We start from the raw sequence: 17,100 nt of genomic DNA on the forward strand, positions 1-17,100 counted from the left end.
TCTGTAGTTTAGGGGAGGTCACAGACACCCATCTCTCTCTCATCTTACTACACAACCCTATCTGCTCAAGACTTGAGCTCTGTCCCAACTCTCCTGTCCCCCGACTTCCTCTGCCTTATGCCCCCACCATTCTACCCTGGAATCAAGTGATCAGAGACAGTAACTTTGACAGGCACCAGATGACAAGAAATGAGCCAGTCCTGGGTTCTATTCTGATTCAAGATTTTAATTTCCTCATCTGCTAAATGAGGAAGTTCAAGCAAGATGCTCTACATGGTCCATTTCAGTTCTAATTTATGACCTCTTCTATTATAAATGACCTTATAAATGAGTTCTTTATAATCTGCCCCCTCCCACCTGCTAGGGAACATGGGCGTTCTCCAAGCCAAAAGCCCAAGATGATTAGTAAGTCCATGGCTTCCGCCAGAGAGCAGAGAAATGACATGTCTAGCTCTTTGCTTGGAACAATTTCCTAGCATTCATTTTTCCCTCACAATTTTCCCAACTTACCGCTGGCTAGTAGACTGGCTACACACTGTGTGGTTGGTTACTCCCTGGCAAGATGTCAGCTATCCTTATGGGTATTTTCCGTCTGGCCCTGGCTCTGCCCGCTGTCATCCCTCACATCCCCCTCAGCCTGCGAGTGTCAATGCCATGGCAGAAATGGAAGGGCCAGAGTTGTTGAGGTGACATTCTCTCAGAAGAAAGAAGCATGCCTGTGTCACCTTCCCATGAAAGGACAAGCAGAAGCAGCTGACCTGGTTCTCCAAGTGAACCCAAGGCACACTACTCCATTTGCTGTTCCTTGTGGGGAAAAAAAGGTGGCAGTGGCAAAAGCTTCATAGAAATAGTCTCTTCTACAGGTCCCCATGTCAGCACAATGAAGGCTCTGAGAAGTTCCTGCTTTAAAGAGCTCTGGTTAATTTTGTTTAACACATTTCCCTTCCATGTGGCTGCAGGACCACTTTTAGTGTAAGTCTTTACATTCCAAGATCTGGTGTTCCAAGCACACACTTCCTAGGTCTCCACTTGGCAGTCAAAGTGCTACAAATGGAGATGGTCCTAAGGGACCTCCCAGCCCAAGCCCTTCCTGCCTTTCCCATCCTTCCACAGTCCCATGCCACCCTACGAGGCAACCCTAGAGGGAACAGATCAGGACCAACCGCATGGACTGTGGTCATGTCAGCGGCAAGGCTTAGGCGGGGCATGGGTAGGGAGAACGTGGGGATGTGTGCTGCCTGCTCACAGTGACTCAGGTGTGCTGGCTTGTGTCCTGCAGGTGAAAGCTGGCCTGGGGGTCAATGTCATTGGCTTGGTGATAGTGATGGTGGCCATCAATACATGGGGAGTTAGCCTCTTCCACCTGGACACTTTTCCGGCCTGGGCTCAGGTCAGTAACATCACTGATCAATTCTAACACAAGAGGGCATGTGGCCCAACCAAAAGAGCAGCCATGCCAGTGTCCAGCAGAATCTGGCCAGGCAGCCAAGGAAAGTGCCAGCAGTGCCGCGGGAGTCTGCATCCACCGCCCAGGGCGGCGCCCAAAGCCTCCATGACTGCAAACGCACACTGGGATGTTACTGTCTTCCCTGGCCTCCTTCCGAGGTGCAGGGCTCAAGAAACTTAAAATCCTTCTCACTTCCTGCTGGCCAGTCTCTCCAGTTCTTTCCGAAGACAGGAAAAGAAGACAGCCTGTCTTAGTTGCTCCTCGGTGGCTAGGCCCCCCCTGCTGGCCAGCCTCACTAAGTTGGACGCTACTCTTCTTTTCTGAATCCCGACTTAGGAGTTACAGGAGAAACCCAGATCATCCCACCTGTGCACAGAGAGTGAAACCAGTGCCATCTCCTCTTCTGGGAGAACAGCTCACCCAAACTTGAGACCTGGTGACAGCTCCTTTCTCTGAAGTGTTTCTATCCTAAGTTCTCTCCACAAAAAGGCAATTCTTAGTCAATGCTCTCTGTGGCAATCAGGGCTCATATATCACTACTGATTCCCCGGCAGGCATTCTCTTCAGTGGTTTCCTTTTACCTTGGCACCAAATCCTGTAAAGACATAGTATTCCCCTTTAGAAAGAGGTGGGTGCTCTTCTCTTTGTCAAAGGAAAAGTAGAGAAAGAAGACACACTGACTCAGTACAGGTATCCCCCACTTTCTGCTTCGCACTATGACACTTCACTTTCACAAAAGACCTGCATCATCAGTGCCTGTTTTTGCTACCTGAAAGAAATCCAAAGAGGATTTTCGCTTTTACAAAACAGGTGAAAAGCAAAAAGAGTGTTCTGTGTTTGTTTGGCAGAGAGACTTATGCAGGCCCCAGGCACCTGCACAGCAAGAGCGGCCCTGCCAGGCTCCTCTCCCAAAACCACACTCGGCAGCTTGGTATCAAGCTACCAGAGCTTTACACCATATGTGTCTGTGCTTTATCTAGATTTATCTTGTGCATCTATTAGCAATACATGTCCAGAGATATCAGAAAAGCATGGGTGAGATTATTTTTTGGGTCTGGGGATGGGAGAAAATTTTTCCATCTAAATTAATGGTAACTGGTTCTTCACTTGATGCCATTTTGACTTTGGAAAGGTCTCACAGGAATGTTCCACTTTCAGACAGCAGAAGGAAGCCTCTCTTTCTCTTTGTTCATCACAAAGCATCAATACTGCTGCACTGGTTAAGTTTGTGAGGGAGAAAAAAACCTTTCATACCTGTCTTACTAAGGAAGCTAAACTATAATTAAGATCACAGCACTACTTATGATATTTGACTGACTTTCTTCTGGACATAATGGGTAGTTTGCTCCTAAGAAGACAAGTACAGAAAAGTCCAAACACATCAGCCACTTTCTGTAAGTCTGTGAGGCCCTGGAAGGGAGGAGAGAGATCTTACGTCTCTTTAAATCCCAAGCAACTTACACAATATAGTAAACTGTGTATGTTTCTCTTGTGAAAAATCACTTTGGAAACCAAAGCCTCTCTCTTCCTCCTGAAATCCCAGGCCACATTCTCCATGATAGATGTCCTTGCTCTACAACTGGGTATAGCTCCCAATGCCCCCAGTATGTAGGCATTACAGATTTCTGATTTCTACCACTAGTTACCTGCTAACTCCACCTTATGGGAAAGTAGTATCCAATTGTTAGTACATTGTTTTTGTTGATTTTAAGTCACTATTGATAGCATATGCAGTTCTCCCACAATAACTTACCAATAAAGTCACTCCTATAGTTTACGGAGTACCTGTGAACTGTTGTTTCTTTTGTGCCAGTCAACACTTATACACTCTGACCACAGCACGTGACTGATCAGGTTTAACCAGGAATATTATTGCTTCTTCCCTGTCAATTAGCTTAGGCCAAGTTGTTTGGCCACAAATAAAATACCAATATTAGGTAGCTGGTTTGATCAAGCCAGCACCTCTAGTTATTTTACTTTAAAATGTTCTAGAGAGTCAAGGAGTTACTCCTATTGTCAGAGTAGCCAAATCATCAAATGTCTGACCCATTACAGACCTTAAGACACCAAGCTTCTAAGTCAGACAGTAAGACAAAGGTGCAGATAATAAGATTCTGGGAGTATAAATAAGTAAAAAGAGAAAGAAAGGTTGACTTGTAATTCGCAGCCATTGTTCAGTTATTTGAGAACCTGACCCACTCCTAATGGGAACACAGTGCAAGTCCCACTGCAACTACCACCAGGTGCTGCCGCTGCTAATGCTTCAGGCAGCCCGTGTACAAGGAGCGTTTATTTCAGTCCCGTCTATTGACCGTTCTAAAGAACAGCACTGTTCTCCCCCAAAACCAGAGATTCAGAGCCAACAAGACTACTCATCCGAGACAAGAAATACCAGGTATGACCAACAACTCCCTGTCATCTAAAGTCCCTCCACAGCTGGACAGTACGTAATAGCGCTCAGTAGTAGTCTTGAGTCTCCTGCAAATATATAATTTGGCTTTATTTTTCTAATATCTCAATACTCTATGAATGGAAAAGCTGTAAGTGATATACCAGCTCCTTTTATAGATGAGAAAACTGAGAAACAGAGTTAGTTATATATCAAATTTACTTAGTCAAGGTTGTCTTTGAAATTCCTTTAAGTCACTGATGCAATACAAGATGTATGACCTTTATGTTAGCATTTACATGGCACAAAGACTCATGTGCCATCTTTTAGTAAATGAAAAATAGCAAGTTTCCCTCCAGTGTCAGAATAGATCCCTGTTTCTTCAACTGAATACCAAATAAAGTAGCTGGCTCCACAATTAAGGACCATATTTGAAAAAGTGTACCTAAACACTAGAATTACTCTCAATACAGCAAGGTATTCAAACTACTAGAACACAAAGGGGACAGAGGCCCAACTACAAAGGCAGTGCATTTTGGGGCGCCCTCACTGAATGGATTCTGAGCACAGCTGCCCGCATTACTCACATGCACTTTTTCCTTACCCGCATCCTACCCAACTGTTTGTGTAAGGACGGTGCAGCCACACTGCAGGTAGAGTTTCACCACAGAGGCAGCGATTCAAACAGGCCCAGGACTTAGGTTCCACACTGCTCCAGCCCATGAACTTTCTGCAAAACTCACTGTTCTGTATGGAGAAGACAAGTAAAGACTCTATAACATCTTACTACATCGATGGACAGTGACTGCAATGGGTTGGGGGCAGGGGGAGAAATTGGATACTATGGGTGAATGTTGTAACCACAATGTTGCTCATGTAAAACCTTCATAAGATTGTATATCAATGATAATAAAAAAAAAGATATTGAATGAAGAGGAAAGGCATTTCATTTAAAAAAAACCTCAGTGCTCTGTTGTTCCTCAATGCCTTGCAAAACATGCCATCCATTAGGTTTTTGGTACTTGATTATAAATATGTTGTACCCAGATTTAGGAAAGGTATAAATTCAACATTTGAAAATATAAGTGTCCCAAGTTCCCTATTAAGACCAGGCAAGGTCTCAAAAATATTTTCCCTTCACTACCCTGTTCCTTTCCACAAGGGCCTAATAGTCACTAGGGAAAAAAGAACTCATTCATCTGCATAAGGAATGGAAATTCTACGTGCAAAGTGCAAGACGGGAAGTTTAAGAAAAGCCTCATTTGCTCCAGTTCAGTATACAGTGTTCCTTCAGGAGGAATAACAGAAAAAGCATTAAAAATGAAGGAAACCTCAGCAGAAAAACAAACACTAGCATAGTATCTAGGGAGTGAACTGCTTAGTGGAAATGAAAACATTATGCATGTGTACATATGTTCTAAGAACCCATATGCACAACTAGAAAAACGACACAACTTTATAGTCACACAAATGAAAATTGAGTAAATGAGTTAAAAAAACATAAAATTATTCCTTTAAATCAGAAGAAAAGTCTAAAGACATCAATTGTTAACTTCAACTCATAAAACACAGCCCCCTTTGACCAATTTAAATAAGGTTGTTTTGGTTTTTCTCTCCTTTTGGTTGGGAGGGTTACAGTTTAAGGATAAGCTTTTTCAAGTTCAATGTATTTATTAAGTTCTCACATTAATCCTGAAATCTTATTTTTTACGTGAGTCATCTTCAGTAGTATTTTTGGGTAACCTTCCTTTTATGGTCAGGTGTGGCAAGTAGTTTTCTTAAATCACATTAACAGTTTTCAAACTTTTTTAAAAGGCAAAGAAGGCATGTCTTGCAGTGGTTCTTCCCATCCCTCTGTGGGCGAAGCAAGGGTCCCTTCAAAACACCCAGGAACCTAACTATGCATGTTCAACTATAACCCTAAAATCTGCAACAGTTATGGGCTCCTCTTCTATCTCAGGGAAGATACTTGCCTGAGAACTCTGAGCTCCTCTTCATTTCTGTATGAACCTAAAACTAGGAAAGGATACCTGAACAGTGACCACTAAGTCAACCTGTATTCGTTGGGAAGCACTTTACATGCTGAAGGTAAATGCAGAACTGATTTGCTGGATGGCTCCCACTGGTAGAAATGATGTTATCAGCGAGGTTAAAAGCAAGTCCTAAATCCAAATCAACTTTGTTTACAAGGTATAATAGAGAGACCTATTCTCCTAACAGCTAAGTGACCTTCATCCCCAAAGAAGCCAGATACAAATAACAATGCTACCAAGACTGGTAATAAGAAATTTCTCCTTGGAAACATGTCTCTAAGCTTGTAGTATTTTGAACACCCTCACGGATGGTAAGGCTTTATCCTTCAAAATTGTAGTTTATTATAAGGCAGGACAGGGACATGGGACAAGCATCCTGATTAATTTTTCCTATGATGAAAAATGCTGAAATATAAATAGTATAGTAAGAACAGGAGGGACTCCATTTTAAGGCTAAGATTCCATTTTAAAAACCAGAGAGTTAGAAGATAAGATTCTTAACATATTTTATGGTAATCAGCCAATAACCAACCCTATCTTAAGGCAGGGCAGGCAGTCCTAACTGGTATGTCCCGGCTACTTGAGGGCAACCACTATCTTGGAGAAGAGGATCAAGAAATTCCTTGTGTTAAGTTTATCTTACAGAATTATCTAGAGAACTGACTATGGCTGGTGACATAATGTCTTTAACCAAGACAGACATCATGAGACCACAAGTCAAGCCTAAACTGTCCCCCATCTCCCCACCCCACTTTGCCCCATTCTTAAAAGCCTTAAAAGACAGAATCCTAAACCCTTATGCAACATCTCCTCTCTGAGGTTCCCTGTACTTCCTTTTCTTCGAGTGTATACTTTTTGCCCTAAATAAAGACGTCTCACTGGTCAAATTACTGTTTTGTTGCTGAGTTCTTCCAGTGGCAAGCATCTTTGTTACTTCCCTATTTATTTCAATTTTCCAGACTTTAGCACAGTTTTCATTCTCTCTGTCCTTCTCCAGATAAGTAGGAAAGGGCTACTGAGATCTCTCATTTGGGCTTGCAAGTTCCTATTGCCTGAGTGACCCAAACAGGACTGCAGCTGTACCATCATGCTTGTTAGGAGCCTGCCCTGAAAATGTCCTTTCTTTGCTTTTGGGAAGTTCTCAGAACATAATCTCACTCTATCCAGTGCTCCAGGCCTCCCCCAAATCCTGGGATGATAGGGACTTAGTTCCCACGTCGTGCAGATTCAAGCAGACACTGGATGCCAGGTGACCCTGGCTTTATGAGTTGGCAAGGGATTTGTCCTGTGCCAAGCCGTTCAATGAACTTTCCTTTCCCCCCTCTGTTCTTCCTTGCTCTATGCTGCCTGCACACCTGCTGACACTAGCTTCTACTCTCAATTTAATAAATTCCTTCCTTACCTACTCATCTGACCTGGTTCTTTCTCCATAAAAGTCAAGAATCCTTCCGTCTGGGTTGAGGTTTCACCCAATGCAATGGGAGAGGCCTCCCCAGATGCAGTTGCCTGACAACAATTATGCTAACAATTCCGTCTTCAAGATCAAATCTTGCAAGCCAAGTGGCATGGTGGTATAACCAAGAGGGATACTGTAGATTTTCATCAGCAACCAAGAAAGGGACCACTGAATAATAACAAATTTTGCATGGTTCATAAGCTGATTCCAAAAGTGACTGCTGAAAAACACAAGTATTCTGAACAAAAGCAGCATGTTTGGAAAATATCAACTATTTATTGGGCAATGTGCAAAGCACTATTCAACACGTTACATACATTATCTCAACTGTTTCTCATGGAGGCCCTATGAGGTAGGTATTTGTTCACATCTTACAGAGAATACAACAGTTTCAGAAAAATAAGTCACTTGCCCAAGATCACACTACTGGGGAAAAGCCAAACCATACTATGATCATAATCTGTCTCACACACCAGGACAACCTGACAGGAATAAAACTTATCTCCATGAATGCGAGACCCATGTTTTCAAAGAGAAGCAGAATTACCTCATTTTATAATCACATATAGTATCAATGTCATCACTGTCTGAAAAAAGGTATCTCTAAATAATTCTTCAAGTTTACTGATGCTGCTAAAACGTCTTTACAAATTGCATTCTCAGTGACGCTACCCAACAAGTCCTCGAAAACAAAACTCTCAATGAAATGGGACTTTAACTCCACTTAGTGCAAATGATATTCCTAGGGCTTCAGCGTACAGCTATCCCCTGCATAGAATATATATAACAATATTAGGTTCAAGGTTATCACTGTAATATCAAAACACAGGAAACAACCTAAACGTTCATCAGTAACAGATTAAATAAATTATGACATATCCATTCGATAGACTCTAACACAGCCAAAAAAGGAAAGAGGTTCATTGTTCCTCACATACTGATATGGAATGAACTCCATTAAAAAAAAGTCCAGGGTAAACTCTACATATAGTTTGTTATCATTAGTATGAAAAACCCATATGCAAACTTGTTTAGTTAGGCACAGAATCTTTCTCAAAGTCAACAGTAAACTGGTGACAATGCCTGCCTCCAGGAAGACTAGGAGCTGGAGGGCAGGAGGGGGAAAGGCCCTTTATTCTAAATCAGTTTTCCGTCTTGTCCCAGGGGAAAAATAATATATTGGTTTATTTTAATTTAAAAAATTATGTATAAAAATGTTTATGGACTGACTATACATTTGACATATTATGATGGCAATTTCTGACTACAGAAAAAACCAAAGTTTTCTTACAAGAATCACTAAGGTTCTAATGTAAATACATTTTTAATGTGAAAATGCATAAAACTTCCTTTATAGACATCCTGTCATTATTCCATCATGTAATGTCAAATGCACCTGTAATCCCTTAAGTAAGTATGATTCCTTTGAGGGAAAAGAGCCAGATCAAATACATCATCAAAGGAAAACATGCCTACTAGACTATGAAGTCTACTGAGGACAAAGGCCTTTATTTTACATATTCTTTTGACTCCCCAGTTCCTGACAGGGTTTTCAAAATACAGTTTCTCAGTTACTAACCAGCAAACTCATTTACTGGTTAAATTAGCAACTATGAAACTGCCTGACACCAGTATGGAATAAATGGATAATTCAGCAGAAACTAGCTTTTAGATTTTAATTTTAATTACTGTGAAACAATGTAATTTAGTACCAAATGTTTAAATAGCCATTAAAATTGCTAAACTGTGAAATTAGCATTATTAATTCTGATAGACTATGTAAAACTCATCAATTTTTCTTTTGAAAAAAGGCAATAAGAAATCCCAAAGAATACGGGAGAGACTAGTAATTAAAGGTCATGTTTACTCATCTAGCACCATCATAACAGTCCAGGACCTCCCAGGCAGCAGGAAGGAGGAAGGGAAGAGGGGAGGACGCTCGAAAAGCAGGGGTAGTTCTGAACTTATGGTGCCATTTGTACTCCAAGGCAATGCAGGGTTTAGCAAAGAAGAAAATCGCTGAGGCTGGAGAGTAAAACCAAAGCTTTGGTTCAGATGGCAAAGGAGGCCCTCAAGAACAGTAGAATCAGTATATCCAGAAGGCAGTGCTGGAGTCAGCCTCATGAACTAGGGGGTTTCTTCTTAGCGTCCAAGTCCTTTTTAATTTCTTCAAGTTTTTTAGCCAGGTTTGGTATCTTTGAAGAGAAAAAAGATTATTATAATTTTGCATCTACCTAATTGGTATTCTTTTACTTCTCCTCCTCCAAAGATAAATGGTTGTTGTACAAGTTTTCACTTTCCTCTGAAAGAAATCTGAATGGTGGTATTTCTTAGTCTCATAACTGGGTAAGAATGACCTCAGAAGTTTTAAGTTAAAGAATGCTCTGTCACTGAAAGCCAGACCATGACTTCTACTTTTGTATACCCACTTAGCCTCTCAATCCAGTGCCAAGCAAAAGTTGTAGTAAAATAAATGTAATATAAATTAATAAAGCCACTGCCTAGAATACTATGTAACTCAGGTGAAGCTTGATGAAGAATTCGCTTTGTCTCACTGAAAGCTTCACTACAAAACAAATCAGATGTTAATCCCATGTTTCCCTTCCTTGTCTCTTTAAAACAAGTAACACCTTTCTAGAATTCCCATTCATGAGAAGTTTTGCCACCTGGTTTTCAACTTCCCCTTTTATAAAGTGAAGTGCCTACAACATCCCACTTCACAAAACTCTATCCTCTTCAAATGTGCTGCACTGTAATAGATCCACCATCAAAATTCTCAGTCACCTTTACTATTCTATAGGGGGACTGAAAAGAGTTTCCAATTCATCTTTAATTTCCCACTTATCACATGATTGTCCACAGAACTGTAAAAATTTAACTTAATAATTACTCTGGGCTAGCAAACACAGCTGAGGATCAGGAGACCACCTAACTGACAGGATTTTGCCCTCTTGTGATGACACAGAGGTCACATGCTTCCATTTATTTTTTTTCAAACAACAGAAAATCTTTCTATAAAATTCTGGACTTTTCCTCAGATCTATGGACCTCATTTATACTGGAAGGCGCACCTTACTTCAACAAAGACAAGTCACTACAAATTAGACATGGAATCAAGGAGGACGTGGATATGTCACTTACGTCATAGTTTTGAGCCAGATACATTCCAACCAGGTTGCCAAAAGTAAATCCAAGCTGAAAGAATAGAACAGGAAGAGTTATTTATACTGGACAGAGTTCTGTGTCATCTGGTACCAAACAAACCCTATAGACAATATTCTCCTAAGGAGCTCAGGACAGTGAGAAAGCCCCAGTGTCCCCAGGACCCAGACTAGGGCTGTGCAGTGTGAGATCACATTTTACTTCTATAAACACAAAATACTCTAAAAGGTTAAAGAGCAACAAAAATAAGAACAAATAATAGCACTGAACAAATCTATCCTAGGTTCTCCTTGTTCCTCACAACCCTGAAAAATATGTGACTGTAAATTACAGAAACCCAAAAAGCCAAAGTGCTGTTTTGCTGGTAAAGATACAATTTGTTTTTTTTTCTTTTCTTGGTGATGAGTATTGTTATTCCTTGTTACATCACATAGAAAGTATTCAATTAAAAAAAGTATTCGGCTAAGCTGCAGAATCTTAGGAAATGAAGAGATTTTCACGTTCAATCTCTTCATATTTCAGGAGGAACAAGAGGCCTAGGATAGTGAAGAGATCTGCTCAGGGTCATTCACAGCAAAGAGCACAGCACAACCTAAATCAGACTCACCCTTAAAAACTACAATATATGATAACAGAAAAGAAGAAGAAACTCTGACATACCACTGAGAGAACTTAAGGCTTGGCACACTGCCATGGTGGTGTCTAACTGGCAGGACACGGAGGACCTGTGGGGCCTACAGGTTCCCCAGCCAGCCCTTACTCACTGATATGAGACAGGCATGATTTTAGAGAACTATAAATGTTTAGCCCATTAGATGACTATTTTTCTGAACAAACTACCTCATGAAAATGTAAAGCCCTTCCCTTCACACACAAGAGTCAAATCTCCTTAAGCTTTGAGTTTTAATGATGATACAGAATTTCCTGTTTTTTTTCCACCCAATAATTAAGAAGCTCTGACTGGATGCCTAACTTCTAATTTCATGAATTCAAATTGGCATGATTTTTTTTCATGACTTTCTTTAATCAGTATTGCTCCTATTCAGTATACAGCACAGGTTAACAAAGAAAACCAAGGTGTGGTACTAACACCATCAGTCATGCATGGTGTGGGCTAAACTTGTCTTCAAGTTAGAGATGCACCTGAGGTGAGGAAACAGAATACAGGTAGGTTCTTAATAAGCTTTAAACACCAAAAAATAATTTACATTGGTTTGTTGCTAGTAAATTAAGCATAAAAGAGGCTGTCTAGTCTCTAATCATAGACCATTTTCTGATCATCTGATTAATCAGACACATCTGTGGGATAGTATTTTTACCAATTTAGTGCCAAAAGGCAAAGTGATTTTTTTTTCACTCCTATGGGTTGAAACAAAATAATTTTGCAAGTCCAGAAAGAGTATTAAATTTGCTTAAAAGAAGAGGGAAAAAAAATCAATTGAAAATGTCAGCTCTATCACCAAACAGAAAGAACACAGGATTAAAAAAATTTCCAGAAAAATCTATTAGAGTTCTGGTTCTACCACTATCTAGCTGTGTACCTTTAGGCAAGATATTTAATCTCTTTAGAGCTTTGCTGATTTTAATTTCCTGATTCATAAAACATTACACTAATAATGTATTCCTTCCAGCTAAAACATCCTAGGATGTCTGATTCTTACCATGTGTGTCTAAAAATAAATATGCCATATCTAATATGGCTTCATTTTGGCAATTTCACCAGGCATCAGGCAATTAAAAAGAAAAATAGCAATTGTTTTAAAGCACAAAACAAAACAAAAACCATGGACTCCAGATGAGTCATATCCAATTCCAGTTTTAGAATACTGCCAGATCTACCAATCGGATATTGTAAAATTAAATACCAACATAAGTGAAATGTCTCACATTAAAATAAATGTTGAGGAAAATGCATAAAGCCAAGAAAACACTCATATGTTGTTCATAGGATGCTCAATAAGCCAGCTTAGACAGAAAAAACTTTAAATCTAAATAAATAAATATAAAAAATACAGTATTTTTATCTGAAGAATGGCAACTTATTAGTCTGAGAAGTTAGAATGAAGACAGACTATACAAGGTCTTGAATGAGCCTGAAACCTCTGTGTGGGTGAAGAATGCTTAACTTCTTCCAGGATAAGATCTGGAAGCTCCATCAGTCATTCCAGACAGCTGTATGCCATCATCATGGTCCCCCCACATCACATGGTCCCCCCATAGTACTCCCTGCAGAGAAGACAGAGCCAAAGGAAGGGAAATGCCTCTGCATGCATTACCATCACATCCTCTCTGCAATCATTGAGGCTTAAAGAATACGTAGCTTCTTCTCACAAACACACTAGGGACAATAAATGGCAAAACATCAGAAGTTTGGGAACAGAGGAGTGACATAAGCCAAGTGGTACAGAGCACAAAAGGGTGGGAGGAACAAAATGCAGCTAAGAGCCCCAGGAGGGAAATCTAGCGACACAGCAGGGCACTAGAAGAGGCAGGGCTTGCCCACTCTACCATCACACAGTACACTTAGAAATAATGGGGCTCCACAATCTGCTATCCACAATTCTGAAACTAAAACTATTCAAATTGTATCACTGTAACATATTTGGCAGCAAACCACATCTGACCTGAACTAATATGAGACTATTTATACTATATTTACTTATTGAACTTTAGTGTGAATACTCACTTTTTGCTATAGAAATAGCAATCTTTAAACTTAGGATCCTGTCCTACACCCCACTGCATAATATATTTAACAGCAAAAATGTTCATGTATTTGACCACAGAGCACTCTTGGGTGAGTAAGGTAGATGAAGCTTAATACCCTTCTAAAATCTGAACAAAAGCTCCCAAATACATCTGGCCCCCAAAAGTTTTGATTATAGGACTACAGACCTTTATATATAAAAATCAACTTCATATTCAGCCGTGTTGAAAGGATTAGAAAAAGTAACTTATATAGCGCACACCATGTATAGGAAGACAAGCTACCACATGAATAAAATAACTGTAACAACAAGGTAGAACCCAGTACAGGACCTTGAAAGTAACAGACGCATGAAAAACCAGAACTGGGTCATACATTAAGTGGCAAAATGAATGACACAAAAGTGATTCTTTTAAAAAACCATACCTGAAAGAGATCAATGTACTTCAACTTATTATTAAAGGCTCTAAATTTGCTGGGGTAGTATTACATTTTAAACTGGAAAGAGAACTGAAAGTGGAGCATACAAGAAATGAAGAGCTGATGACTTTCAGATAAAATAAATAGGACTGATTATAAAGGATATGATTTTTAAAAATGGAGAGAAATACAGAGAGCTGGGTAGAGCTAGCTGACGAACCTCAAAAAGCAGGTAAAGGAGTTTATTTCAAATGCAATCATGGTGGGGAGCCAACTGACTACTCTTCATCAGCAGCCATATGATGAAAGCACAGGTTTGGAAGTATTCACCTAGCAACTGTACTCAAAAAGGGCTCAATAAGTACAGATCAGAAAGGCCTAGGTTAGTGTGGTATCATCAGAGATAGCAAGCAAATGTGAATAAATTGTTTTTCTTAAAAATCAATAATGATCAATGGAATAAAATAGTCCAGGAATAAACCTTTTCATCTATGGTCAAGTGATTTTCAACAGGGTGCTAAAACATTAAATGGGGAAAGAATAGTCTTTTCAAGAAATGATGCTGGGACAACTGGAGATCTACATACACAGAACAAATTTGGACCCTACCCTGTACCATAAGCAAAAATTAACTCAAAACAAATCAAGACCTAAATGTAAGAGTCAAAGCTATGAAACTCTTAGATGAACACACAGGAGTCAACCTTCATGACCTTTGGGTAGGCAATGGTTTCTTAGATATGACACCATAAGCACAAGTGACAAAAAAAGATACACTGGACTTCATCAAAATTACAAATGTTTGTGTTTCAAAAAACACCACCAAGAAAGTAAAAAAGGCAACCTACAAATGGAATAAAATATTTTGCAAATCATTTATTTGGTGAGGGATTTGTATTTGGAATATATATAAAGAATTCTTATGACTGAATAATAAAAAAGACAACCCAATTTTAAAATGAACCAAGGATGGAATGGACATTTTTCCAAAGAAGATCTATATGGCCAAAAAGCACACAAAATGATGCTCAATATCACTCATTAGTCATTAAGGAAATGCAAATGAAAATCACAATGAGGTGCCACATCACACCCACTCAGGGATGACTTTTATCAAAAAGATGGACACGTGTAGGCAAGGATGTGGAGAAACCGGAAGCTTCACACACTGCTGGCGGGAATGTATAACAGTACAACTGCTTTGAAAACGATCTGGCAATTCCTCAAAAAGTTGAGTGCAGAGTTACCACATGATGCAGCAATTCCACTTTAAGGCATATACCCGAGGGAACTGAAACATACAGCCACACAAATACTTGTACATAGATGTTCACAGCAAGGTTATTTGTAATAGTGAAAACAACCCAAATGCCTGTGAACTGGTGAATGGACTAACAAAATGTGGTTTATCCATATAATGTAGTATTACTTAGCCATAAAAAGGAATGAGATACTGATTCATGTTATAACACACATGACCCTTGAAAATGTTATGCTAAGTGACAGGCAGTCAGAAAAGACACGTATTGCATGATTCCACTTAAAAGAAATGTCCAGAATAGGCAAATCCATAGAAACACTAAAAAAATTAATGCTTGTCCAGGATTGGGGTAGAGGAGAATGAGGAATGAATGCTAATGGGTATAGGGTTTAATTTTGATAGCAGGAAATACTAGATACAAAATTAGATGGCAGTGATAGTTACACAACTCTGAGAACATATTAAAAAACACTAATTTCTTCTGTGCTTTAAATGGGTGAATTGTATGATGTGAATTATATCTTAAAACTCTAAGAAAATCAGTAATATCTGGTAAAATATCAGCTACATAGGTGAAAAAATCCAAGACAACTTCAAGGTTTCCAGACTGGAGAAGTGTTTAAAAAGAATGGAAATAAACGTCAGTGAAAAAAATGAGGACTACTCACATAAATGGTTGGCTTTATATATGCGAGCTCCACAGAAAATGTGAGTGGACTCTTTTTATCTAAGGACACATGAGCAAGTTAGTCACCATACGGCAGAAACATAAAAAAAACCACTAAGGCTTAAAAAGAAGATAGCTAAGTCCAAAGCAATCCGACTCTTGTCATTTGCTGCTCAACTCCATTCCCAACAAAAAACTATGTGTGTACATCAACAAATAAAGCTACAGTTTTTCCTAGGCATGGTTCCTGGCAATAACCAGGGTGAACGCTACTTGGCAGTCTAAAGTATGACTCATCAGATACATTTTCAGAAAGCACACACCCAAGCCCAAGTTATGACAGAATCTGAACCACCTGGTATTTACTGACAAGGGTTTAAGAAATCTAAAAATAATCTCATTTTACTTAGCAAATATAGCTACAACCGGACAGTACAAGGATACCTAAAATATTTTATAGTCTCAGGTGAAAAAAACTATACACTGATATATCAAAAGCACACATTATATCTAACATTAATAAAAGATAAATTGATAATTTTATTTCCCAATTTTTGTCTATGTAACTACAGAAGCTGTCAGAAGACCTCTGTTCCAAGGTGGCAGGAAAAAAAATTCAACCTTTTTTGTTCCTTAATCTTTAAACACTTAAGACTTGCTGTGGATAAATTATCACATGTGTTTAATTTAACAACTGCTTCAAGTAATAAAAAACTCCACATTCTGAACATTAAAACCAAAATCGGCTGAGGATATAACCTATATCCCTCCTACTACCACCACAGAGAAGCGCATTTTTAAGTTGTCAGCCTGGTTCTATGGTCAATAATTTTCCTTACAGAATGAAAAAAGGAAAAAAAAGAGCTGTTAATTCTTCAACTAGTCAGTAAATTTAATAGGGACATTCATGAAAAGGCTAGTAACACTGGAAAGAGGTGCATCAGAAAGAACTAGTTTGCTGTTCTCAAAGAAGCTGATTCAAATATTCAAATACCTTATGAATGGGAGTAATAATAAGACAAAAGTGGAATATCTAATTAAATAAATGAAATCAATCATAAAGTATTGACTAAGTGCCATGTGCTTGGAAATCTAAGTATAAAGTATATTATTTCTTCCCGTGGAATTAATTCTGGAAAGAATTACTTGAAGTTGCAGTGAATAAAACACAGCCTATCACCAAATGATGGTGTGAATGGGCCACACAGTTGGAGTGCATTGTGTAATTCATGTTAACATATTAAAGGAGAAAAAAATCATCAGATCACCAGATGGGGAAATAGCATAAAACTCAACAGCCAATCACAATAAGCTCTTAATGAACTAGAAATAGAAGAGAATTTCCTTAACCTGTTTGAAAATATCAGGAACAAAAACATACTAAAAACAAAAAACATACTAAAACCTGAGAAGCACTTCCACTAAAGGCAGAAATGAAACTAGGATATCCACTCTCACTACTTCTACTGCAAGTTCTCACTTGAGAGAGAGAGATAAAAATTAGAAAAAACCAGAAAACTGTTACTTTTGCCTTCACTGGAGATATGACTGCCTTCAC

General features: G+C 39.1%; 1 protein-coding gene across 1 annotated transcript in view; it reads left to right on the forward strand.

Moving 5' to 3' along the window:
* Positions 1-7,733, forward strand: part of SLC13A4 (solute carrier family 13 member 4) — a 43,700-nt gene extending 35,967 nt beyond the window's left edge. The window contains exon 16 of the mRNA XM_017673253.3: positions 1,280-7,733. Within this exon, the coding sequence (XP_017528742.1) occupies positions 1,280-1,417 (138 nt within the window). The 3' untranslated portion in view covers positions 1,418-7,733. The remainder of the gene's footprint in view (positions 1-1,279) is intronic.
* The last annotated feature ends 9,367 nt before the right edge of the window (positions 7,734-17,100 follow it).

This window comes from Manis javanica, chromosome 6 (genome assembly GCF_040802235.1).
Source record: "Manis javanica isolate MJ-LG chromosome 6, MJ_LKY, whole genome shotgun sequence".
In the NCBI taxonomy this organism is placed as follows: domain Eukaryota; kingdom Metazoa; phylum Chordata; class Mammalia; order Pholidota; family Manidae; genus Manis; species Manis javanica.